The sequence below is a fragment of the Rasamsonia byssochlamydoides genome (assembly GCF_041956645.1).
Source record: "Rasamsonia byssochlamydoides strain NRRL 3658 unplaced genomic scaffold VTN77scaffold_105, whole genome shotgun sequence".
Lineage (NCBI taxonomy): Eukaryota > Fungi > Ascomycota > Eurotiomycetes > Eurotiales > Trichocomaceae > Rasamsonia > Rasamsonia byssochlamydoides.
In genome coordinates this window covers 1-25,142 of record NW_027192488.1, presented here as the reverse complement: position 1 = coordinate 25,142, position 25,142 = coordinate 1, and the positions used below count along the sequence as shown (strand labels likewise).

The following is a 25,142-nucleotide window of genomic DNA, read 5'->3' as shown; positions in this document are numbered from 1 at the left end:
CCGCTTAAGGCGGCTCTGCAAAATTATCCATCGAGATTTTTCTAGATAAGCTTTATCGTGAAAAATAATTCATGCAACAAAACAAAATATTACAAGCAGCCATGTCTTCGACAGAGACGGCAGACGCTGCTCCGGCAGGGTCTACGACAAAACCCAAGCCAGAAAGACTGTAAGTTGGCACTCAATCGATCCAATTAAATAGCAACAAGTCTAACAATTTCAGCCCGATCACCGTATCGAAACCAACACCCTACACCTTCGACCTCGGCCATCTCCTCGCACAAGACCCAAATCCGCTGGTGATCCCTCCATCCGAACCTCTCAATGACGTCCTCAAAGCGACCGCACGTGACGGCGCCCAGGTCCTCCTCAACCAGCTCCTGACGACATGTCCGATCACATCGTCTGCCAAAGACGGCGTGCTGCTGACGCTGCCGCCTCCCAACATCCTCCTTCCGCGCTTCAAGCCGCTGCCAACGCCCAAACCGCCGACGAAATGGGAGCTCTTCGCCCGCAAGAAGGGCATCGGCAAGTACAGCAACAAGCCCGGCGCGGCACTGGCCGACAAGGAGCGCCGCAAGAAGCTCGTGTACGACGAGGAGAAGGGCGAGTGGGTGCCGCGGTGGGGGTACAAGGGCAAGAACAAGGCTCTTGAGGACGCGCCCGTGGTGGAGGTCCCCGAGAAGGAGTGGAAGAATGAGAGTGAGGGGAAGAATATCCGCACAATGTCACGGCAGGAGCGCAAGGAGCGGATACGCAGGAATGAGCGGAAGATGCGCGCGAATGAGCGGAGAGCGAGGAAGGCTGGCGGGGGGTGAAATGATGATAGAGTTGACAAAAAAAAAAACAAAAGTGCATTCAGTGTTTGGAAGGCAATGGCTCAAAAAAAGTGTCTATTACCATGGATTCGATTCATTATGGCGTCTGTCCTGGAGTTATGGTGGTCTGCTGTATATAATACGATCCCGGCCATGTTCAAATCTGCATACGCTGATTTCGTTGCGGCGAATGGATTAAGAAAAGTTTCTTCCTGCTGTTACTTTTGAACTTATCTTTGCGTTAATCAGGATGAAAAAGAATATACTACAGCGGCAGGCATGAGGAGTTGGTATTAGCACACTGTCTCCCTGACAGTGACAGAAGAAAATTAGCGAATAAAAGAAGCAGCAAGTCAGGGTGTCTGACGCCAAACTCCGAAGAAGCAAGAGAAGAGGCGAGAGGGGAAAGAAATGAAGTCCCACACGATATGTACAGTAAAGGTCACAAGTCAAAAGGTATCTGATGCAATTACTCGTCCTTATCTTTCTTCCAAAACCCAAACCAGCCTCCCGCACCACTACCTTCACGCTCCCTCCGGCGCTGCTCCCGCGCTCGCTGTTTGTCCTCCTTGTACTCCTCCCATGACGGAGGCGCACCCTCCGAGCCTTCTTGGAGGCGCTTCTTCTGAGACTGTAACTTCAGCAGCGAGCTGAGCGGAGTCGCCTTCTCCGTGGGGGATTTCGACGGTGGTGGTGCCGGTGTGACTGCTTCCTCGCCTCCGATGCTGTAACACAGCGTGCGGAATGACAATTCCACAGCGTGCTCCACCGGTTCGTCAAAGACATACGGGAGCAATGGCACGACAGCTAAACCCAGCTGCACTCACGTCAGCAAACGATCCAGTACAGTCGTCAGATAGGTGACCTACTCCAATCGGGACCCAGGTCCGAACAAGGGAGATTTTGGCCTTCTTCAAGGCGCGCCCCGAGTATTTCACCACAGAGTGGATTGTCAGCGCCGGCAGGGCCATACTGGCGATGCTCTGAAAAACCGCGCGCTTCGCCATGACCATGCGGTAGTCCTCTATCAACGGAATGCGCGTCGTTGGCCACGGGACGAGCGGCTCGTTCTCACCATCCCCGGCCGACTTCGAGCGATTCGAAGTCAAAGGGCCGGCGATGTTCCCCGTCGCCATGCCGCGGACAATCTGCTGCGCTCCCAAGTCGGTCGCGTCGCGGTACGCCTCGCCCGGCGGAATCAGCGCGCGACGGTTGCGCAGGTACGCCTTGTAACCCTCATGGGCGACATCGCCGAGAATGTACGTCCAGGAGATGGTATACGCGCTGCGGACGAGCAAGGGATGCGCCACGGGGCGAAAGGACTCGCCGATGTCAGACGTGTAGGCGACATAGCGATGCGCAGACAGCAGGAGCGTCCGGATACGGTTTGCATAGCCTGCATATCGGTATGTGGTCTCAGTGGTGTCCACAGAGCTGTTTTGATCAGCGATGTCAGGTTAACTGGAGTCAAATGGATGACAATGTGTTATCCGATTCAGATGTCCAGAGCTTGCGGGGTTGAAGCGCGGAGGAAGCGCCGATCAGTAGCACGGCGAGAGAAACGGGAGAACCCCAAAACAGAACAACAAGGGCACGCACTATGGGGAATACAGCTCATCATAGTACTCGTCTTCGCGGTCGACCAGCTGCTGCAGCTGACGAGGGAGCCTCTGCTTGCTGACGTCGGGAGACTCGTCGCGGAGGGGCGCGACCCCGTCGTCGTCCTTCTTGTTACTTTTTCCCCAGATCATCGCGGAAATGCGGAGAAGAGGGATATATAACGGAATTGAACAGTACTGTACGTCTTCACCGGCTGAAGCGTGTTGAATGGAATAAAACTGTAGGAAGCTAGCGTGCTTGAACTTTGAAAGTGTGACCTAAGTTCGGTAGACGAGGGTAAATCACGGTTCCAGGTTAAATAATGCTTCCCCAGGCAGCTAGCTGTCCGCACGCGGCATCCGAGGAAAACTGCACGGGATTACGGAGGCATAACCTGGGGCAGGTGATACATGCTGATGACCTGATCCCAATTCATCGTGTTGCAGGTCTTCATAGGCAACTTTTGGTATGTCTATGGAGATGATGAAAGGGGCTCCTCCATCTGTCGACTGATGGCATTGCAGTCTACCTGATCGTTCTCATTTTCTCATTGATGCGCTGTATAGCTCGTTGTTGTCGATGACCTCATGTCGGGAATTCCTCGGCAATCCCCGGGTTGATGGCTTAGTCATCATAACGTGATATCTTCCTTCGCTCTTGCCACTTTCGGACTAGCCTGCCAAGGCCTCATCCTGCGAAGCCGCAGCTTCATATTCATCGTGGTCCGAGATTCAGTAACGTCTTCCAGCCCTTGTGTCCTGCCCAGTCCTTTGTCAACTCTCCTTTCCAAGTCTCAACCGACACATTCCATCAAAATGGTTGTCTACTACCAGGTTGCTGGCCGCAAGGTCGGCTCTCACGTCGTACGTCATCCGCAGAATCCTCTCTTTCCTTCATCATCCAGCCAACAGATAGCCATTTTCTGCAAGCATTGATCTGAACTAACGTGCTCCGCGTACTCCTGCAGCTCGCCATGGCCACCCTCGGTACTCTCTTCGCCGGGTCCTGGCTCGGCCTGCGTGGTGGAGAGAAGAAGAAGGAGCAGGGTCCTCCGATCAACGCCTCCTCCAAGGAAGAGGAGCAGTTCATCCAGTGCGTGCCCCGCGCCCACATATGTGGGGTGATACGTATAGTTGTGTAATCTTAATGCTAACCACTGTCTACACGTACAGGGACTTCTTGAAGAATGTCGACGCGGATGAGAAGAAGGCTAAACACTAAACCATCACGAGAGTGCAATGTATATGCAGCACCATTGTCTCTGCAACCATGATTGTCGCCTTCGATTGCGTGTTTACATACAGTTGTTGCTGCGTGACATGACGGAGAATTGGATGAATGAGCCTGTGGTGGCATTGCTCGTCGACAGCGAACTTGACGGGACCTAGTACAGTGGCTTCCCGAGGGAATCGCTGGGTCAGTGTTAAGATGGACTGTACATATAGAGGAATAACTATAGACGAATCGTTTGACGTTGTCATCTTGCAGCTAGAACATACATTCGCCATTTCATACGTCTGATCCAGGACTACCGGGTACGGCTGCACAACAAAGCAGCTAACGAATTGTTTGGAGACTTGGAGAGCGCGAAAGAGCCTCCCTTGCACAAGTTACATGGTAAACCTTAATTCTTGGTGTAAACTGCTCCAGAAGCGCTTTCAAAGGCACAGGCCGTAGAATTCCAAAACAGGCAGAAATTAGAATGTAAACTATCAAGAAATTAAAAAATTACAAGAGCATATCTGCCGCTGGATGATTTCGCTTCAATGGCAGCAATTGAGTGTTGTGATTGGCCAGTGCTCTGGTGATTATGCGCATTCCAACTTCGTGTTTTTGTCCGTTATACCACACATCCACAGCATTCGGCCAGCACCTGCACTCTTACAGAGACAACTCCAGGATAATCAACCAGCTCGAGGTGCAGCACGTCGTCAGACCATGAAACCACTCCCCTTCCCCTACGCCCTCAACATCGGCACAGACGTCGTCCACCTCCCCCGCATCCTGCGCCTCATCAGCCGTCCTCGCGGGAAAAGCAAGGAAAGCTACCTGGAGAAATTCACCCGTCGGATCCTCTGCGAGCAGGAGCAGGAGGATTTCCGCAATCGATTTCGGCTGCGTCAAACGCAACGCGATGACCCCTCTACTCCGAGTAGCAACCCGATGATAACGACAGACATGGCGCGCTGGCTCGCAGGCAGATTCGCGGCCAAGGAGGCGGCACGCAAAGCGGCGCCGGGCGGTGCTGCGTCTGTTGGATGGAAGGATGTCCTCGTGAGAACGGAAGAAGGCGCAGCCAGTTCTGGTAGTCGTCGGCCGGAGGTGGTGTATCTGGGTGAGGGTGACAGCGGCCGCGTAGGGAAGTTGTCCATTTCCCATGATGGCGACTATGTTGTTGCGACCGTTCTTGCGGCGGGGTGAATTGGCCCGAATTTACACGGGGGACGAGTCTGAACCTGGTTTTCTTTCCTGGGAGGATGGTCATTGTCTAAGAATAAGCGTTACGACGTCTACAGACAGACCGTGCTTATGGCTGTAGAGCGACTCGTGGAGACATCTACAATTCGCCTCGCCTCAGAGATATGATCCTGGTCTCACCCTCCGGCCTGACGATTTAAATCATCAAGGTTCTACGGACCTGGGGTATTCTATGGACGCGAACCTTCTCGCTCAAACCCCCGATATGATCGGTTCGAATGCGATCGTCGCTACAGCCGTCTACACTCATCTGCCCGAAGTGAGACGTTAAATGACTTCTTGACGCTACAGTCTACGAAGACTATAATCGCACTCGGGACTTCGACATGTGGAATACACTGCAAGCCGTCAATGTCCATAAAATTCCTTTGTCCAGGTTATCTTGAATTGAATTCCTGCGACACCGGTGTCGGTAGAAGCAACTTTCCTACGACTTTTTTTTGCGACCTGTTAAAGAAGGAATAATCACGGAAAACAAAAACTATCAGCGAAGATCTAGTCTCTAGATCTTCTTCAAGCTATATCAGTTTCTAGTAGGCAGTTCGTTCTCTCAGGTCATTCGTAGATAATTTATCCCCAATGTCCTTGCTATCATCCGTGATATCGGCATTTGGCGGGTTGACTACCGAGGACAGCCCAATCAGAAACCTCTATCCAATCATGCCTTGTCAGATGCAAGACCCCACGGGATTCTGGATTAAATGATTGCACTTGCTACTTTTGCTAGGTAGTTTAACAGAAAGTTTCTACCTTTCATTTATTCTGACAGTTAACTTAGAGTGGAACACCTGCGTTTCGTTTCGTTTTGAAGAAGAGGAGGTACGTGCATGTTCTGCTGCTGACTCATCATGGTCTTTTGTCCTCTACCAGAATGCAATGCGTATCAAGGTATCAAGATAACAGGATACGGAGTCTAAGATGAGAACGATGGCTTTCTTTTCTTTCAGTGGATTCGAAATGTCATGTCATGACCCTTCTATGGACAGTCGTTCTTTTCTCTTCGACTGTTTTGGTTTCTCTGAGAACTTTTTCTGTATCCATTTTCATTTTCTTTCTTTTTTAATTGATTATTTATCGCTGCATATGTAAATTGCAAGACGAGACTCTTGGGCTGTTTCTTTTCCTCCCTTCTCTGCATTCCATGCTCCTTACGAGACGCCTATCAAAGGTGCTGACAAGCCTACAGAGACCAAGAACGACATCATCTCGAGTGGAGAGAGCAACATGCCCTTCTCCCATCACAGCCATTCGGGCCAGTTCTGCCCCGGCCATGCAAAAAACTCCCTTGAGGAGGTCATCCAGGCTGCGATTGCGCAGAAGATGCAGGTCTTCTGTCTGACGGAGCACATGCCGCGGGGGAAGGAGGACTTTTATCCAGAGGAGGTGCGCACGTTTATACTTGCTTCATCGAAGATCGATCGATCATAGACAACAACCCACTGACTGTACTACAGATCGAAGACAACATCACCGAACAATGGCTGGTCGAAAACGAAGCCGCCTTCTTCCACGAGGCGACGCGGCTGCGCGACAAATACGCCTCGCAGATCAAGATCCTGATCGGCTTCGAGATCGACTGGATCCGGCTGTCGTCCTCATTCGCGCTGATCCAGCAGTCGCTGTCCCGGTTCCCGTTCGAATTCTTCGTCGGATCCGTGCATCACGTGCACACCATCCCGATCGACTACGACAGCGCCATGTACGCGCAGGCACGGGAGCGTGCCGGCGGGACGGACGAGCGGCTCTTTGAGGACTATTTCGATGCGCAGTTCGACATGTTGCAGAAGTTGAGGCCGCTTGTGGTGGGACATTTCGATCTCATCCGGCTGAAGAGCGATGATCCGAACGGCAGCTTCACGCGATGGCCCGGCGTGTGGGCGAAGATTCGTCGCAACCTCGAGTTTGTAGCGAGCTATGGCGGTATGCTGGAGCTTAACTCGGCTGCGCTGCGGAAGGGGATGAGTGAGCCTTATCCTAAGGCTGAGATCTGCAAGGTAGGTGCTCGTCGTATATGCCGATCCTTACCGACCCTGAATTCCGGCAAGGCTGGTAGTTTCTGACATTTCTTTCTATTCAGGAATTCCTCTTAATGAACGGCCGCTTCTGCCTGTCCGACGACAGCCACGGCGTACCCCAGGTCGGGCTGAACTACCACCGGGTACTCGACTTTATCGAGCGGACGGGCATTTCGACGATACATTTTCTGGACTTGTCGACGGAGGGTACCGCTCCAGACAGTCGATTCCCTCGAACGCATATCCGGTCGATTTCTGTTGAGGAGCTGAAGAAGTTGCCGTTCTGGTCGTGAAAAAATTGTCTTGCTGCGGGCCTACTTCTTCTATTTGATGTGAGAAGGTATGTATTTGTGCAACTGAGGTAGACCATTCCCATCACTATGAGGGGTATTGGTCGAATCTCTATCCGCAAGACCAACGAGTGAACGTGTAGTCAGTCAGTCAGTCAGATCGAGCAAAATGGATGGAACCAGGGGAGTGGCTGGAGCATTGGCAACGGAAACCTATGCAGGACGCATGCCACTGCATCTGCATTGATGCACTCGACCTAACCTGACCTGACTGGTATGTCCTTCATACGACGGAGGCATGCTTTTCAATTCCAACGTGTCTTAGTGCCAGTTATGATTTTCTCTGATTGACATACCTATTCCATAGACAGATAAATAAATAGCACCCACATATGTATACTGTATTACTGTACTTGAGGAAACAAATTAAAAAGAAGAAAAACTGCCTAACATCATTCATTCTAACTGCAGTCCAGTTTGAAGTGCATACACGTTGTACAGACATACATACAGTACTGTACATGCATAGTGCATGTGCTTAGTCAGTTAATCGACATCTGATTGGACTGCTTGTTTTTTTTCCGCGGCTACTGCGTTAAAAAGGTATAAATACCTACGTATGTACACTTATCTGTACACACATAGATAGATACATAGATATCTGCATTTTATATCGAACTGAACTCAAAAATAGGGTAAAAAGGGGGAAAAAAAAGAACATATTTGAGGTCACAAGGAAGGGGAGAAAAAAGGAAAGTAAGAAGAAGAGACCAATAATAGATCCACTGAGTCAATTTAACCTCAGGTACCTGCCTACCTGACTACATCCCTATGTAGATGCTGTACTGTACATACATCTTTGCAGAGGATAAAGGGGATAATGATACTAACTAACATTACTGCTTTTTTAGGAAGAAAGACAAGGGGAAAGCTTCCATTGATAGATGAAGAGATAAATCGATAGACGTGACACAGCTATGACACGAGCCCTGTACTACTGTACATCCATCTGCACATGCACACATACACCATGTAATATACATATGTATCTACGTATAACTAATGTCGTACAGCTATCTACTAAAGATCTAGAACTCTCACTTCCAGATATCAATCTACCTACCTTCCTACCTATCTATGCCAATACCTATCGGAGGATAAAGATACTTTCTTGCCTCTGGACTCTCTGCATGTTTTTTTTTCTTCTTTCTCTTTTTTTCTAGAGTATGTCTGCGCCAGCTATTAATTAACAAATACTACTTCAATGACCATTAATACTCCAGGGCTATTTCCAGAAAGAACCCTTTATGGAAAGGTTGGGAACGAAGGGGAGGGGGTCTAAGCGTCGAACGCTCTGGCCTGAAATACCCCGTGACTGCCATATCTACTACCTAGGGTATACTCCGTACATATACTTAGATAGTCAATTCCAGGTCATCATTGTTGTCTACCAGTAATATTTATCAATTAATAATGTGGACATCCTTGTTGTCTACCAAATGATATTAATTAATTAATAATGTGATAGCAATTAAAAAGCGTGCCTCCCCTCCACTGCTCTCCTGCTGCCGCGTGCTGGTGAGTCATCCAGATGGCTTCATGTTGGACTCAATAATGATCAATGATCTGCGGCGGGTCATCCCCGACGCCCTGTTCTCTGGATTGAATTAACCAAAACGAAGCATGCTTCCTTAGCGTGCTCTTATTAGGCTCTTATTACATAGGTGTGTCCCGCAATGGCATCACGGCGGAGGCGGGGCTAGCCATAGTCCAAACCAGCACCCTTTTTACCCTACAGGTGTACTCCGTACAGTCTGTAATTAATTACTTAATTACTAGACAGGCACAGAGGCGTGATTAAGCTCGTTAATTAACTTGGGCCATATCTAGGGATCTGAGCATACGGGGGGCGTTTGTTGGCCCAGAGGCTCGTTTTACCCGCGTGTCGAGCTTCCTTCACTTAACGATAGGACGGATCTCGCAAAATTAGTAAATATGTACGTGCTGGATTCGACTCGACTCGATTTTTGACTTCGGTCTGGTCTGGTCCTTCGTTTCTTTTGTGGATATGTTGGCTGGCTGGGTTGACCGTAGGTCTAGATAGCTACGTAGATAGAGTTGCTTTTTCTCGTCAGACCCGAGGTGAGACATGACGTGATGTGAATCAATCTACAAAAATAAGCAAGCAGTCACGTTTCTGCGGGCCTGGTTGACTCCTTTGTTCTTTTTTATATCTAATGCTCCCCGGATCCTGCAAGGTGGGCGGTGACTGCTCAACTCACTGGTGAAGCTTAACCTTAGAAGAAGTCTTCAAGTGGAAACTCTGGAAACTCTCCCCAACCTTAAGTCTCTTACCTACCTACCTCTCCCCACAGTCTTCATTTCTACTTCCACCTTCCTCTCCTGTAATTCTCTTCCAGTACAACATCCACGAATTCTTCTTACAACCACCATGAGCGTCGAAGAGCAAGGCTGGGCCAAAACCGTCCTTAAGCCCGGCAACGGCCAGGATTTCCCTCGCGTCGGCGACCAAGTGAGAATTGCCTACACCGGCTGGCTCAGAGATCCGTCCAACACTGGTGACTATGAGAAGGGGAAGGAGTAAGCCGTCTCAACCAGCTGACTGTGACTTTTTTTATTTCTTCGTCTCAACTGACATGTGCTTCTGCTCAGGTTCGACTCCTCCAGGACGCGGGGTCCTCTGCAGACGGCCATTGGGGTGGGTCGCGTCATCAAAGGTCAGTTAGCTGGGAAGTACACTGGTGAATATCCAGATTGATTGACTGTTGCAATTGATCAGGCTGGGATGAAGGCGTGCGAGCGATGAGTCTGGGCGAGAAGAGCATTTTGACCATCAATTCGTGAGTTATCCATTTTTTTTTCATTTACATTCACCAAGTATCATTGACACTGGGGAAATCATCTTTACGAATACTAAAGTATACCTGGCTAACGTGCGTGTGGTTACAGGCGATACGCGTATGGCGAGCGGTACGTGGGAGATGAATTTATTTAATCCCCGCATTCCTCCGGTGCCCCTCTTGTCGATGGTGTCATCTCACCAATCGGAATCACCACCATCATGGCCACAACATATTGCCTTTACGATAGTCCCTTTTCTACAGGGATAAAAGACAAGTCAAAAAGGCAAAAAGGGAAAAAGTTTGTGGTGTCGACTTGCTAACTTTCTCTCTCTCCAGTGGCTTCCCCAACGTCATCCCGGCAAACGCCGATCTCGTCTTGTAAGTCCCTCAGTCCTTCCAATCCCTCCAGTCCCTCCCTTTTTGCCTTTTATTAGTCTTTTCTGCCGCTGCTGCATCCTGCCCTGCCTGCTACTTGTCACGGACCGTCTGGCCTGGTCCATCCCCGTCCATCCATGTCGGTGTGCTGTCTGTCGGTGTTTGCTCTGCATCGACATGTCGTCCCTCCCAGTCATGTCGTTTCATTTGGAGTAATCTTGCCAGGTGGTTTGGTTTGGTCCGCACTAATCAAATCAAATCGGGTTTTTTATCCAGTGAGGTCGAGCTGCTCGGCATCAACAGCAAGTCGGTCTGATGAGAGTTGCCTTGACTAGCAATCATCACAACACCAGGGGTCAGACTTGAGCAACAACTGGACTAGTGAACTACTCCCTACTAGCTATAGTCGAGTCGAAACGAGTCGAGTCTTCATCCCTGCAATCTTCGGGTGTTCCCACAAATTTGATCAGCCACATTAATCGATCATTTCCATCACTTTCATCATTTCCATCCCATTATCTCCCGGTTGTTTTGTTGCATTGATTTAGAAAGAAATTTCTGATTGGTTTGGTTAAAAACTTTACTTTGGTTAAAACTTTCCTTGATGGTTGCTGGTTAATTACTCCGTATTATTCTCTCGAGTGTCGTCAACACTCTCGACAAGGATCGGAGGGAATAGTCTACCATGAAGTTAACGTTGAGGTTGTTTGTCATTTACTAGCTTAGCGTTCCTTCACTCACTAACTTCCATGAAAGATGAAAGATGGGGAAAAAAATACCAAAAAAAAAATCCAAAAAAAAAAAGGAAACAGACAGAGACAGACGGACAAGAGAGAGAAGAGACGAAGGGGTCAGGATCAATCAAAAGAAAAAGTCTTTCAATCATTATTTTTTTATTAAACACTTTAATACTATTCTAATTCTATCTATCTTTGACTCTGTCTATTCTCACGCTGTTTATGCTGGTTTTGGTTGTCCGTTCCTGTTCTGGCTAAATAATGGAAGTAAGTAATCAAATCAATCAATTAATCAAGCAATCAAGCAAATACGCAAAATCAATCAAGCGAGCATGAAAACTAAACCAGCAAGCAAGCAATTAATTAATTTATTAACTGTTGCCTGACTCTCTCTCTCTGACTCGCTAACTCCTTGAGTTTGAAACTAAGCAATTCAATCAAATTAACTAATTAATTAATTTAATCAATCTAATCTAATCAGCATCATTATCATTATCATTAGATCATTATACCTTCTTACTTTCTTCCCTCGGTATTATTCATAATTAATATTAGGTAGTGTTAGGTTATACTACAACATATTAATATCACTGTGCTGTACTCACCCCAAACTTACGCTCGTGTACATAGGATCGCTGGCAGGGCTGCAGTGCTTTACTTGGTCACCTGGCAGGGTAGGAGGTACAGACAGACAGACAGGCAGACATTCATTAGTGGTCAGTCCTGGCATATATTACTGTATATTGCCCTCGACTATATTTTTCTCCTATCCCGTACATTGATTGACATGCCACCTTTTCCATGTACTGTACTGTACTGTACCTTAACTCATCGTACCTACCTAGGTACTAACTAGTGATTTCCTTTACCATACATACCTGACATCTAGCAGTATTAGAAGACAGTATTACTAGCGCCCTTCATTCAGCCATCAGACAACAAAAAGCGCCTTTGCGGAGAGGGTCGGGTTGAATTCTTGTAGTTCCTCCAGGCCCTGCGCACACACTTCTTCCTGGCTGACAAAGACGCGGTCATCTCGACGAACCCCCATAGCGGTGATGGCCAGCCGGGCAAGCCAGTTCTTGTGCGCCATGACGACGGACGGGCTGTCTGGCCGCTCGAGGAATTCGTCCCAGGTCTTGATGCAGGTTAGTTCAGCGTGTTGAACAAGGTCGTCACTAGAGGGAGTTGCATCTTGAGAAGATTTCGCATGGGAACAGCCAGCTTTGAAGAAGAATTCGTGGTCGAGCTGTCAAGGCTGAAGTCGAAGTTCAGACTTGCAAGGACTACAGTCGTGTCGACGGTGGGGGACACGAAAGATAATGCCAGTCTATTGATCGAGTTCATTTGGAGATTGTTATGATAGAAACAATTCTGTCATAGTTGTAGATTTCTGCAGCATACAATGGATATGGACTGTACATATATGCTTGTCCCACGTAGGAGCGGGGTAATATTCAGCTCCCAACGAGGCTGGGTCAACAAGCTGCCTAAATCTGGTAGGTCACTTGGACTGGATGCACTGCCGGTCCTGACCGATTAGATCTTTCAAAATCTGAGAATCGCTGTCCTCGCTGCTTAGGCCCTAGGAACTGTACCAACCTACCTAACATGGTCAAACAACTCCCATTGAATGACCACTGGTGGGGAGCTATACTCATGCGTTGCTTAGGCGTTGCTTAGGAGTATACATTAGTTGTTAGTGGTGATAATATATAGGGTACGTACGAAATGGGAGGCAAAAATATATCATTATTAACCGTCCGATTCTCTGATCTGTCTACATCATAAATACTAATGATGTCCCTGGTATCTAGCAAGCAAGGAAGCAGCAAAGAAAAGAAAAGAGAACAAACAAAAAAAGACCCCACAGACAGAAAAGATGAACACCACCGCGTCAACACAGCAGACAAGAAAGTAAACTAACCATCCAGAGCATTGCTATGCATGATATTTCAATGTAGCAAGATGAGAAGACAATATCATAGCCAAAGGGAAAACAAAAACAAACAAGTCTATGTCACATTAAACCTAACCGATTAATCAATCCCCCTTGAGTCTCTCGCTCTCGCCATCAGCGCTCAAGTTCGATCCCGCCCCGAACCCGGTCGCGCGAGCCCTGCTCGTCGCTGACACCGACGGGCTGGGACGGAACTGTGAGGTGCCAGTGCCAGCGTGATGATACCGGGATCTCGACCCCGTACTGGCGATCGGAGTCGTCCCCTCAAGCCCATCATCTAATTCTATCAGATCGCCCAAGCCGCCAATTCCAACTGCCTGGCCTGGCTGTCCCTGCGAGCTCTGCTGCAGCTCGGCCAGCCCTGCCTTTGCTCGACTCGCCATCTTCCGCACCCAGCCTTCGATCGCCCCGCCGACGTTCTCCAGCCCCGTCGTCGACGACGTAGTGGACACCGTAGAGTCAAAAGACGTTTTGCGTGGAGCAACAGGCGCCGGTGCCGCGGTTAGCTGGGGCAGATGCTGCGCGAAGAACTTGTTCAACCCGTCAGGTGCAGGTCCAGGCGCCGTCACGTCCTGACCAAGAGTTCCGACACCCCCAGGCCCAACCAGACAGATGCTGCTCTTGTTGCGTCGATGGCCTCGACGCGAGCCAGCATCTGCAGACTCGGTGCCTGCGGAAGGATTTGAGGAGCTCGAAGGCTGGGTGAACGACGAGTCTGGCCGCTCTGACGGTCGCGATATATCGAAAGATGATGATGGCGATTCGGCATCGGTATACGGCCGCGATTGCGACTGCGATTTTCGCCGCGTGCGCGGAAAGAACCCCAATGTCCTGCGAGGCACGCGGCCGATTTCCACGGCGGCCGGGAATCCTTCAATCTCCACCCATGCTTCGTGTTTCCATGTCCGGTCGTTGTTGTTCTTCGCGCTCCTGTCATCGTCATGCGAATTGTCCTCCGCTGTCGAGGCATTTCGATTCGTCTCGTCTGCACCATCGCCCAGAAGATCTTGGTCTTGTTCCGGACGCACCCGTCGTCCCTTGACCGAGCATGCTTCGACTGGCAGCAGCACGGTCTTTCGACTCTGGATACTATCGCTTGGCCAAAACCCATTGGCCTTCCTCATAACGGCCAGCTGACAGCCGTATTTGATCGTAACTCCCGTCATGCTATCGGTAGGTTGGACATGATGGACGTAGACCAACGCCTCCTCATCGTGCTCTGTATCAACGGCCGTCGGATCCGACGTTCCCGCCGAGCCACGCCGCTTGTAGCGACCCTTGAGATCCGACACCGAGTCTCCATTGGCAAGTAATAGAACCTCCCTCTTCTTCGCCTGCACCAAGGCTTGTCGCTCTTCCTTAGTCCCTGCGCCAATCTGCGTTGCGGCCGGCGCTGGGGGTCCCCACGATGACGGTTGCGACTGCTTCGGCGCGCTGCTCATGTAGAAGTTCGAGCGCGAGGGCTTGCGCCGCTTGTGCGATGTTGCAGACCCGGAGCTGGACTTCGCCCTTGTAGGATCACTCCCGAGAACGGAAGACGCCAGACTCTGTAAAGACGACCACGATGATTCCAGGAACCCAGTGGCGAACGTCGACCCTGCGCCTTGCGACGTGCTGCTGCTTTTGAGGCCATTCCCTCCGGCATCATCACTTCTTTGCCTGTCGATCTCCGTCGTGCGAGAGGGATGCTTCGACGGCAGAGGCGAGCTCCTTCGCGATGCGAACGGAGATGGCGTCGTGTCACGAGACTGAGACGGCGTCAGCCCGGAGGTGAAGGCCGCAGAAAGCCGGGAGCTCAACGACTGCGCGCCATCGTCGTCTTCCTCCTCATTGAAGGATATCGGCCGTCGATTGCGAGGCCGGACTGTGCTGGTCGACCTCCTGCTCGTGCTGGTGCTGGAAGTGGCCGGGTCGGAAGCGTCGAGGAGGTCGCTATTGGAGTTCATTCCTATCGGGCGATGCTGAATGAATCCTGCACGGAGACACACCACCGTCAGCTCCGGGCCAGCCGGCTAATCGCCCTGAACGGAGTTACCTCGAGATCATTCGACATCCAGCCCCCGAGACCACATCCGTTTTCCCACAGAGCCCGGGCCAGAGTCGCTCAGGAGCTAGCAGCCAGATGCATTCCTATGACCCGGCGCGATTCGAATTTCCCGCTGTGTAATTGACGCCGTGGTTGGGGATCTCAGGTCGGCTGATGATGACGCGATCGGGGTGACGGGGCAAAGGATAAGGATACGGAGTATATCGGTCGGAGAAAGGAGACGCCGATTAATCTGGAACAGTTCACACGATAAGAGCTGGTGTTGCTGCGAGTCGAGTCGCGCCTAACTGTCGACAAGAAGCCTAAGCCTAAGCCTATAGCGAGGCACTCAGGGAAGAAACAGCTGAGGTGGTGTTGTCGAAAGGACCCTGCGTCTGTTGCACCCTGAGAGTCGATTGGCCGGGTGGGCGGTTTGGTCAGAGGTAGCGGGTACTTGGTCCGTGGCGGGCAGCTGGCGGAGCTCTCAGGTATCCAGTACATCCAGCCGTCCAGTCCATGCTGTAGCACACGCGGCGCCAAGCCTGATCGACGCCACGTAGTAGAATAATATTTATTACCTCTGTCCTGCACATCATCTTGCTGGAATATATATCCACAGGAGCAAGAGTATCTGACATGCAGATGAAGGTTCTCATCTCCACTAGCTTATCTCTCATCTTGATATGGACGGAAGGGAGCGGCTAGTAGATCAAAATATTCTGAATGAGTCCACATCATCATATGGCAAGTCTGTGTCTGGACCTATCATTGAGAGATCGCATTACGGCTGAGGTATTAAGAACGATAACAGCAGCAATCCATGGAGCGTAAAGACCATAGGCTTTGCAACAGCATAACAGTCATCAAAACGTATATACCCGTACGTGGCTGATATATCCAGAACGCCCATCATTGTATCGTGTCCCAATCGTCAAATAATCAAAGACTGCCAGACGTACTATACATTTACTCTGGGGGTTCAGAGATGGTACTCTCCGCCGTAGACGCATCCCGGCTCTCGCCGTTTACTCCCTCTGACTCGGTTTCCCATTCCTTCTCCGACAATGTCTTCTCACTATCCACCTCCTGTGACGGTGTGGGCTTGGGCATGACCTTCACGCCGCCCGGGCGCTTGAAGAAATCCTCCGTACGGAGTCCACGCACCTCTCGAGGATCGACCGACGTGATATGCTCTCCCGCCGCCCTCTTCTGTCGGATGAGTTCCCGGATAGGCACCATGGCCGCATCCCGACAGGCCTCTTTGATGTCACTGCCCGACATTCCGGCCATGGCATTCACGAGATAGTCGATATCAAAGTTATCGCGATCCACCTTGGTGTCCTTGAGAAGGAGAGCTAGGATGCGGAGCCGCTGGGGTGCTGGCGGCAAATTGACTGGGAACTTCTTGGGCATCCGCCTCAGAATGGCCTCGTCAATGTCCTGAATTCGATTCGTGGCCCCCAGCACCACGACCCGCTGGGGCTCACCCAAGGAGTTCGCCGATGTCAGACCATCCCAATGCGTCATGAACTCCGCTTTGACCATCCCACTCGCCTCATGTTCACCGCTTCTCCGGGTGCCGAGAACCGCATCAATCTCGTCGATGAAAACAATTGCAGGTTGTAGTTTCCTCGCGAGGGTGAAGACCGCATTGACCAGCTTGTTAGAATCACCATACCACTTCTCCGTCAGAGTAGAGATATGCAGGTTGATAAAACACGCCCCGCTCTCGTGCGCCAGAGCTTTGGCCAGCATCGTCTTGCCGCACCCAGGCGGACCGTAGAGGAGAACACCAGAAGGCGCAGACAGCAGTGAAGACGTAGAAGAATAGAGATGCGGCATCGTTAAAGGGTATATCACCGACTCTTTCAGCTCCTCAATGATGTCGTCTAGACCTCCGATATCGTCAAACGACACGGGGATATCTTCGGGGGCGACCACGTCCATGGCAATCGCCTGCTCATATTGATTCAGCACCAGATCCTCTTTTCTCTGCTTGCGTCGACGCCGTCCTCCACTCCGCCCCGCCGAATCGTCGTCCGAGTCCGGACCATCGAGTCTTCGTAGAATGGCAGCGGACTTCCGTCGTTGCTCCTCCTTCTTCTGGCTGTCAGGGTCGAAGTCAATCCGCGATAAAAGATAACGAATCAGGAAATACGCAGAGGCGGACTGTGTCCGTCAGTCAGGTAATCACCCTCCATACAGCTGCATACGCATCGACTTACCGTGCCGGCAATCATGACCAGCTCTTGCACGAACTGCTGCCATCGTCGAACTCCAGATGCCATGATGACGAACCGGCAGCAGTGGCTAGATCGACCAGTATCTCTCTATCAGCGGAGGAGATTAGATGATAGTGGAGATGAAGAAGTGGATGAGAGAGGATGGCTGTGGCGGTGGTCAAAGCTGATGTGGCTTGCCGCGGTTGTCTCCCACAGCGGGAGTCCAGCGGAGCAGATCACATGCTCGGCCTTCCTAGCGCGCTGCTTTGGTTGGGTGGCCGCGCGCCAAGCTTCAGCAGGTCCCTGGGCAGCGACCGTACCGTAAAGTGTTGCACTCGAGATAATGCGACAGACTCAATTGCGATAACCAAGCAAGATGCCCAAACGAAAAGCAGCGCCGAAGATCTCGGGTCTGGTCGAGTCCGACGACGAAGATGTAATGCAGACGGTCGCGAATGGAGACGCGTCCGCCCAAGAGGTGGACGAGCGCCCCGCGAAGAAACCCAGGGGCAGACCGAAATCTGTCCAGGGCAAGGTCGAGGTACCTAAGCCTGGCTCTGTGCCAGCGCGCCAAGCGACAAGTACTGTCAAACAGGAAACGGAGCCCAAGAAACACCCAGGGCGAGGAAGACCACGAAGAGCCACCGCCGAGCCCGAACCAGAGGCGCAGAAGGCTGATCAGGAGGAGGACAAAGATGTGCATGAGGCGACTGAGACAGAAGATGCGCGCCCCGATGTTTCCAATGACGAGTTAGAATCACCAAAGGATACTACAATGCCAAAAAAGCGGGGAGTTCGAGGGCGAAAGGGGTCAAGCAGTTCGAAGCAGGTCACTACCGATGGTGAATTTGAGTATACTCCCGCGAGCTCTCGGAACTTGAGGTCTCAAGAAGAACCCGAAGAAGAACCTCCAAAGAGACGTCCTGGCAGACAGCGGAAACCTGCCGAGGAGGAGACTGCCGTCGTGCCAGACAGCCAGAAACCAATATCAGAAGTCAATGATTCAATTCTAGAGGAGGAAGAACCGGTCAACTCAAGAGAAAGATCAGTGTCACCGCTTAAACCTCGAATCAACGGGCAGACGACACAGCGCAGACGAGGAGCTGCCGGTCTCTCAGATAATGAGAATACAACGTCTGAGCCGGATTTGAGGCGCAAGCTGGGCGAGATGACCAAAAAATATGAAAGCTTGGAGACAAAATATCGTAATCTGCGGGAGATTGGCATTGTAGAAGCCAATGCCAATTTCGAGAAATTGCGGAAGCAATGCGAAGCCGCCACAGCCGGTACGAGGAATATCGTACTTAACCCCCCGTTCCTGACTTTGTACTAATGATATTCAGCGTCAACCGAACTCATCGCATCTTTGAAGAAGGAATTGGCACACCACACCGCACTAGGGCAGCAAGCTCGAACCCTTCAGAGGAAGCTGAAGGAACGCGAGACAGAAGTTACTAATCTGCAGTCCAAGGTAACTGACCTGACGTCGCAGCTCTCGACGGCTCAAACAGAAATAAAGGCGTTGCAGACCAAGTTGGCTGCTGCGCGAAACGCAGCGGCGAGTGCCGAGAGCGTCAGTTCCAAGGGCCCCGGCAGTGCGGTCAAGAACAACGGTGCCAACCGCAACGTCGCAAACGCTGAAGCCGCACAGGCTGCTCAGCTTGCGCAGCTGAAAGAAGATCTCTACAGTGACCTGACCGGTCTGATCATTCGGAGCGTCAAGAAAAGGGAGTCGGATCACCTGTACGATTGTATTCAGACTGGCACTAACGGAAGTGAGTCAACCTGCGCAATTGTCTGGTTGTTACTTTTACTGACAGCTCTTCTTTCTGCAGCTCTTCATTTCAAGCTTGCAGTGTCCCATGACGGGGACAATTTTGACAGCACCGAATTCCAGTACATGCCCCTTCTCGACGCCAATCGCGACCGGGATCTGGTCGATATCTTGCCTGAATATCTTACTGTCGATATTACGTTCTCCCGGCAGCATGCATCCAAGTTTTACACAAGGGTTATCGACACGCTCACAAAAAGGCGGGTCAACCCTGGTGATTGATGTTTATATAAATTTGGATTTTTTTTATATTTTTCCTCGTGTGTCTTGGAGCGTTTGCCGTTAGCCGGGATGATGTCTTATGGATACTTATAATTTTTGCATATTGTCTTTTGGATTCTATATCTGGGGTGTCTTTTGGGGACAGGCTTCCTGTGAATGGAGTATAAGGAGAAAGCTGAATGTCCATAATTTCCAGTATATATATATCAACCAAGTCTCTGCCTTCTTCAGTTGGACAAGAAGACAATCAAATTAATTTATTTCAGGGGCATTGCATCTGTGGGCTGCATGGGCCGCCGTAAAAATGTCCATCTGGCGGAATTGGCCAACGTCATTGGCTCACCACACGGAAAGCTCAAGCACGCCGCTGTCATTCCCGACACGCCGATCTGGAACAATGGGAGGATAATCGTTCTCGAATACTTTCTTTTCCCTTCCCTTCTTTCAAGCTTTTTTTTTTCTACAGGGATTGTCCCGTTTGCCGGGACTATTGCCATTCCTTAAGTCAGCGTGAGAACTACTTCTCCGCGACAAATAAGCAGCCATGGCGCGTTTTGGCCGCGTCGGGTTTCTGACCCTGGCACTGGTCTTCCATCTGATGTACGTGTATTCAATTTTCGATATATACTTCGTCAGCCCCATTGTCAGTGGTATGCGATCATTCGGCGTTGAGCGGGAGCCCGGGGAAGAAGCGCCTGCCAAACGTCTCGTCCTCTTCGTTGGTGACGGTCTGCGTGCCGACAAGGCCTTCCAGGCTTTCCCTGATCCATCACCGCCTGAAGGCTCCGATCCAGATGATAACGAACCGATTTATCTGGCTCCCTTTGTGCGCTCCCGCGCCCTTTATCACGGCCGATTTGGTGTCTCCCACACGCGAGTTCCGACCGAGTCCCGACCCGGCCATGTTGCGCTCATCGCGGGATTGTACGAGGATGTGTCGGCGGTGATGACGGGATGGAAATTGAACCCGGTCAATTTTGACAGTGTCTTCAATCGCAGCCGGCATACGTGGAGCTGGGGCAGTCCGGATATCCTGCCGATGTTCAAGGAAGGCGCGGTTCCCGGTCGCATTGATGCCGATACCTACAGCGAGGAGGCGGAGGATTTTACGTCGGACGCTACGCAGCTAGACACCTGGGTATTCGACAAGGTCAAGGAGCTTTTTGCAGAGGCGAAGAAGGATCCGGAGCTGAACGCGAAGCTGCGGGAGGATAAGATCGTGTTCTTCCTCCATCTGCTGGGCCTGGATACAACCGGCCATGCCTACCGCCCGTACTCCAAGGAGTACTTGCACAATATCAAGGTTGTCGACCGCGGGGTCCAGGAGATAACGGAACTCATTGAAAACTTCTACAACGATGGCAAGACCGCTTATATCTTCACAGCAGACCATGGCATGAGCGACTGGGGTAGCCATGGCGATGGTCATCCGGACAACACGCGTACCCCTCTGGTAGCCTGGGGCGCTGGCGTTGCACCACCGAGACCTGTAGTTGGCGGCGAGCCGACTGGCCATGAGGATGGATTCTCTTCCGACTGGGGTCTCGATCTGGTCCAGAGACGCGACGTTGCGCAGGCCGACGTGGCTGCTCTCATGGCGTACTTGGTTGGCCTCGATTTTCCTGTCAATTCAGTTGGTCAGCTGCCCCTGGAGTATATCGACGCAACCCCGCGGGAGAAGGCGGTAGCAGCTCTGGCGAACACGCGGCAAGTGTTGGAGATGTATCGAGTGAAAGAAGCCCGGAAGCGGGCAAACCAACTCCGATTCAAGCCCTACGCGCCATTGAGTCCTGAAGAAAACTACCTCGAGCGTCGCTTCTCCGAGATCGAAACCCTGATCTCAGCGGGCAAATTCGAACAAGCGATCGCCGAATCTTCGCAGCTCTTTTCAACTGCGCTGGAAGGTCTGCGCTACCTGCAGACGTACGACTGGCTGTTCCTGAGAACGATTGTCACGGCAGGATACTTGGGCTGGATTGCCTATGCGCTGACCACGGTCATTGACATGCATGTCCTGCACGGCTCTTCCGAGCCGAACCGGACGTTGTTCAGCACGATGGTGTTCAGCTCAATTCTGGTTGGGCTGTTCTCTATCTTCATCTACCAGCGGTCCTCTTGGAGGTACTACGTCTACGGGATATTCCCGGTTTTTTTCTGGGAAGAGGTCTTTGCTCGCAGAAAGGCTCTAGTGGCAGGCCGGGAGATACTGCTGGGACATGTGCGTTCGATTAAAGGTTACCTGTCTTTCGGTCTGGAGGCTGCGGTGTTTCTCGGGATATTGGAAGCGCTGGTAAGTCAAACCACTCATATTTCCAGAAATTTGTGCCTGTTTCTGACGAATTGTTTCCAGGTCCAATCATACTTTTACCGCGAAATCTTCACTATCTGCTTCATCATCGCAGCTTTCTGGCCTTTATTTTATGGCACAGACTTTGTGTCCCAAAATCGTCTGCTCTCTGCCACCTGGGCGGTCGGTTGTGGGTTGATGAGTATATTTACTCTGTTGCCCGTGGTGAAAGTTGAGAACATCAGCATTATGTAAGTTGCCATTCTTCCGTAGACGCCGTCCTCTCAATTGCTGACTGCTTGTAGCACTCTTGGTGGCATGCTAATGTTTGTGACTGGCCTTCTGTACCTTATCTTTGAGGAGACCATTGTGCGGCATACAGGACACACTGTCAGTGACAGGGGATCTCGAGCAATTATGGGGACACAGGTATGAACAGAACAGAAGCTCTCTTACACGCAAAACGGACGGTTACTGACTCGTCGGGATAGGTCGGTATGATCCTGTTGGCTATAATTGTGACGAGGTCCAGTGTAGCTTCTTTGCAAGCCAAAGAAGGCCTTCCCCTGGGCAACCAAGTGGTGGGCTGGTTTGTTCTGGGTAAGTCAACTTCTCTAGCAGATGTCCCTCTAAGTGTTTAGAATCTGGCTTACCAAAGGTTTTCTGTAGTGACTTCGCTGTTGCTTCCATTTGCCCACCGCCTGTATCCGAATAGCTACTATTTGCACCGTCTGGTGATGGTCTTCCTCACCTTCTCGCCGACCTTTGTGATTCTCACCATTTCATATGAGGGTCTCTTTTACTTTGTCTTCTGTATGACGCTGGTCACCTGGGTGCGGATGGAACATGCTATCTACGTCTATAACAAGCCCCCGGCGGCAAAGCCTTCGGAGCAGAAGCAAGCAGATAACGAGCCCGAGAACTCGTCAGGCGCTACCGCAAAGACCACCGTTCGCGGCGAGACGTACGAATATCGCGCTCTTACACTCTCCGATGCCCGCGTGGCGCTGTTCTTCTTCTTCCTGCTCCAGTCTGCTTTTTTCAGCACCGGCAACATTGCCTCTGTCTCATCCTTCTCCCTAGACAGCGTCTACCGGCTGATTCCAATCTTCAACCCGTTCAGCCAGGGGGCACTGTTGATCCTGAAGCTTCTCATCCCATTTGCCGTCATCAGCGCGAACCTAGGGATCCTGAACCGCCGGCTGGAAATGGCGCCCAGCGCGCTGTTCATGGTGGTCATGACGATATCAGACGTCATGACGCTGAACTTCTTCTACATGGTGCGGGACGAGGGATCGTGGCTGGAGATCGGGACGACGATCAGCCATTTCTTCATCGCCAGCTTGCTGTGCATCTTAGTTGCGGGTCTAGAATTCGTGAGCGAGCTGTTCATCAGCGGGGTTGATTTCGGGACGACCTTCGGTCCTGCTGCGTCCGCTATGCTGGATCAGACTAAGACGGGTATCGCAAAGGCTGTCAGTGTCAACGGTGAAGGAGAAGCTGAAGGAGACAACCTGAACGCGAATGGCTCAGCCGAGAAAAAGCACGCCGAACAACGCCCCGAAGACGAAGAAGATTCCAGCAAGTCGTCTGCGTCTGCGTCTGCGCCTGTTACCAATGGCGTGGAAGCTGGCCCGTCATGAATGAGTGAATATGTCTTGTTTTGATTTCTGTTTCTTTCTATTTCTTTTTCGCTCTTCTTTTCTTTTTTTGAATGGCATATTCTCGTCCCGTCTCCTGTTACCTAGGAAGAATCTGCATAGACTTATTTACTTGTTGGGATTGCATTGATTGCTTCTTTCGTGTACATACTGTAATATACTACAGCACCATACCCTATCTCCATGCTCCATGCCGTCAATCACGGTATCACCAGGATATATATTATTGCTTATTTGAACGCAGTCACTGGGTTTCGTCGTACCGATGGAGTGATAGATCTCGCTTGATCTTTTGTCCCTCACACGGCGAGATAACATCCACGAAGGACATTCTCCGGGACCCTGAAATTTTCAGAGCGCCTATTTGGGAACAGTGGTTTCACAATGCACGGCACACCGTTTGAGCGTGCAACCAACCAACCTATGGGATTTTTCCCCCTGAGATCGTCGTTACACAGGCAAGCTACCTACCCAGGTATATATACTTGCATGCAAGCCTCCCAAACTCAGAGAAATTCTCTGAAACATGACGAGGAATCCAGGACCTGTGAACAACCCTGGAGAATCGCAATCGGTAGACGTGTCTCATGACGCGTGCGCAGCTCCATCCGCTGCAAGCCTGTACTTTATGCAGCGGCAATGTCATTACGCGACCAGTCTTGACTTGCTGCTGTGAATGAAGCCGGGGATAGGACGGGGATGGGGAACACGAGGTAGGTTCTCGAACCAGGATCCCCGCACTCTACTAAACTATTTATGGACAGACATTCCGCATTGGATACCGTTTGAATGGCACCAGTTGAGTAACTTTGAGTCGTCAGTCAGCATCTATTTATTTATTATTTGTCGTGTAACCACCCGCTGGCAGGTTTTCAGGAGTACGGTAGTAAATATTTTATCGAATCTAAGAATCTTTGTCTTCCCTTCCACTGTTACAGACCCCGATGTCAGAGGTAGTATTTCTTCTGATTTGAACTGACTGATGTATGTACAGCCGTTACGGGAAACCTGCATAAGGAGTGGACACCCCAACGGTGCATATGCCTCCTGCACTGCATGAGGTATATGCAACCAACCGGTTCTCTTTGCAGGATATTAAAAGTATGAGGGTGAGCAAAAAGAAAAAGGGAGAAAAAAAAAACAAACGAATCATGGGTATTACAGTGGCCATATTGTGACTAGTTTCAATATTGATATTACTTGCTATGTCTTGTCGACTCTGACATGCAGTGGCATTGGCCAGCATCTGGATTGTCCTATCACATCCAGCCAGGAGACAGATCCCCCAAATGATCTGCCTGCCTTGAAAATCGCGCTGGTTCTAACGTTGAACGGTTATCCTGGCTAAGTAGAATTAGTTAAGATTTAGGGGTTTAGACGCCGTAAGCAACGCCCCCTCGTGCCCGTTCCCGCACCATAGCTGCACCCAGACTACTCCGTGTTTCTTGTAGGTACTCACCGAGCCTCGCGACGTCTGGTCAGATGTTAGTAGCTTTCTAACAGTTTTACAGTATTCTTCAGTTTCGTGGCGTCTTGGTCATTCCCTATCCTGGTTGGGCCTTCTACTGTATTATTGCTTACTAGTTGGTTGAACTACTGCCACGGACCGCCCCCAGCTAGCTCCCTCACCATCAAATCACCAACATCCACACTGTCAGCCTGATATTCTTCATCACTTGTTCTGCTCCTACCCCGGACTTTCTTGCTTTTGCCTTCACAGCCACCGCCTAGCCTCTGGACTTCTGCTTCCCCCC

General features: G+C 50.8%; 10 protein-coding genes across 10 annotated transcripts; 7 read left to right on the top strand and 3 right to left on the bottom strand.

The window, feature by feature from the left end:
* Positions 1–101: 101 nt before the first annotated feature.
* VTN77DRAFT_662 (uncharacterized protein) lies at positions 102–818 on the top strand (the record flags this gene model as incomplete). The annotated part of the gene is made up of 2 exons (XM_069422918.1): positions 102–169; positions 224–818. The coding sequence occupies 2 exons, from the start codon at positions 102–104 to the stop codon at positions 816–818; spliced, it is 663 nt and encodes a 220-aa protein (XP_069273334.1).
* A 469-nt stretch (positions 819–1,287) lies between these two features.
* On the bottom strand, positions 1,288–2,569 carry VTN77DRAFT_661 (uncharacterized protein; the record flags this gene model as incomplete). The annotated part of the gene is made up of 3 exons (XM_069422907.1): positions 1,288–1,635; positions 1,688–2,252; positions 2,418–2,569. 3 exons carry the CDS (start codon positions 2,567–2,569, stop codon positions 1,288–1,290), a joined length of 1,065 nt encoding a protein of 354 aa, XP_069273333.1.
* Positions 2,570–3,232: 663 nt separating this feature from the next.
* VTN77DRAFT_660 (uncharacterized protein) lies at positions 3,233–3,638 on the top strand (the record flags this gene model as incomplete). Its single annotated transcript, XM_069422896.1, has 3 exons — positions 3,233–3,280; positions 3,385–3,509; positions 3,590–3,638. The coding sequence occupies 3 exons, from the start codon at positions 3,233–3,235 to the stop codon at positions 3,636–3,638; spliced, it is 222 nt and encodes a 73-aa protein (XP_069273332.1).
* Positions 3,639–4,169: 531 nt separating this feature from the next.
* Positions 4,170–4,838, top strand: VTN77DRAFT_659 (uncharacterized protein; the record flags this gene model as incomplete). The annotated part of the gene is made up of 1 exon (XM_069422884.1): positions 4,170–4,838. One exon carries the CDS (start codon positions 4,170–4,172, stop codon positions 4,836–4,838), a length of 669 nt encoding a protein of 222 aa, XP_069273331.1.
* Positions 4,839–6,119: 1,281 nt separating this feature from the next.
* On the top strand, positions 6,120–7,203 carry VTN77DRAFT_658 (uncharacterized protein; the record flags this gene model as incomplete). Its single annotated transcript, XM_069422873.1, has 3 exons — positions 6,120–6,278; positions 6,350–6,889; positions 6,973–7,203. The coding sequence occupies 3 exons, from the start codon at positions 6,120–6,122 to the stop codon at positions 7,201–7,203; spliced, it is 930 nt and encodes a 309-aa protein (XP_069273330.1).
* Positions 7,204–9,652: 2,449 nt separating this feature from the next.
* Positions 9,653–10,755, top strand: VTN77DRAFT_657 (uncharacterized protein; the record flags this gene model as incomplete). The annotated part of the gene is made up of 6 exons (XM_069422862.1): positions 9,653–9,801; positions 9,874–9,938; positions 10,001–10,061; positions 10,171–10,191; positions 10,401–10,442; positions 10,716–10,755. 6 exons carry the CDS (start codon positions 9,653–9,655, stop codon positions 10,753–10,755), a joined length of 378 nt encoding a protein of 125 aa, XP_069273329.1.
* Positions 10,756–13,219: 2,464 nt separating this feature from the next.
* VTN77DRAFT_656 (uncharacterized protein) lies at positions 13,220–15,082 on the bottom strand (the record flags this gene model as incomplete). The annotated part of the gene is made up of 1 exon (XM_069422851.1): positions 13,220–15,082. The coding sequence occupies one exon, from the start codon at positions 15,080–15,082 to the stop codon at positions 13,220–13,222; it is 1,863 nt and encodes a 620-aa protein (XP_069273328.1).
* A 1,046-nt stretch (positions 15,083–16,128) lies between these two features.
* Positions 16,129–17,450, bottom strand: VTN77DRAFT_655 (uncharacterized protein; the record flags this gene model as incomplete). Its single annotated transcript, XM_069422840.1, has 2 exons — positions 16,129–17,331; positions 17,388–17,450. The coding sequence occupies 2 exons, from the start codon at positions 17,448–17,450 to the stop codon at positions 16,129–16,131; spliced, it is 1,266 nt and encodes a 421-aa protein (XP_069273327.1).
* A 310-nt stretch (positions 17,451–17,760) lies between these two features.
* On the top strand, positions 17,761–19,440 carry VTN77DRAFT_654 (uncharacterized protein; the record flags this gene model as incomplete). The annotated part of the gene is made up of 3 exons (XM_069422829.1): positions 17,761–18,670; positions 18,728–19,159; positions 19,220–19,440. 3 exons carry the CDS (start codon positions 17,761–17,763, stop codon positions 19,438–19,440), a joined length of 1,563 nt encoding a protein of 520 aa, XP_069273326.1.
* Positions 19,441–19,984: 544 nt separating this feature from the next.
* On the top strand, positions 19,985–23,370 carry VTN77DRAFT_653 (uncharacterized protein; the record flags this gene model as incomplete). The annotated part of the gene is made up of 5 exons (XM_069422818.1): positions 19,985–21,730; positions 21,791–21,978; positions 22,033–22,156; positions 22,219–22,327; positions 22,397–23,370. The coding sequence occupies 5 exons, from the start codon at positions 19,985–19,987 to the stop codon at positions 23,368–23,370; spliced, it is 3,141 nt and encodes a 1,046-aa protein (XP_069273325.1).
* Positions 23,371–25,142: the final 1,772 nt, after the last annotated feature.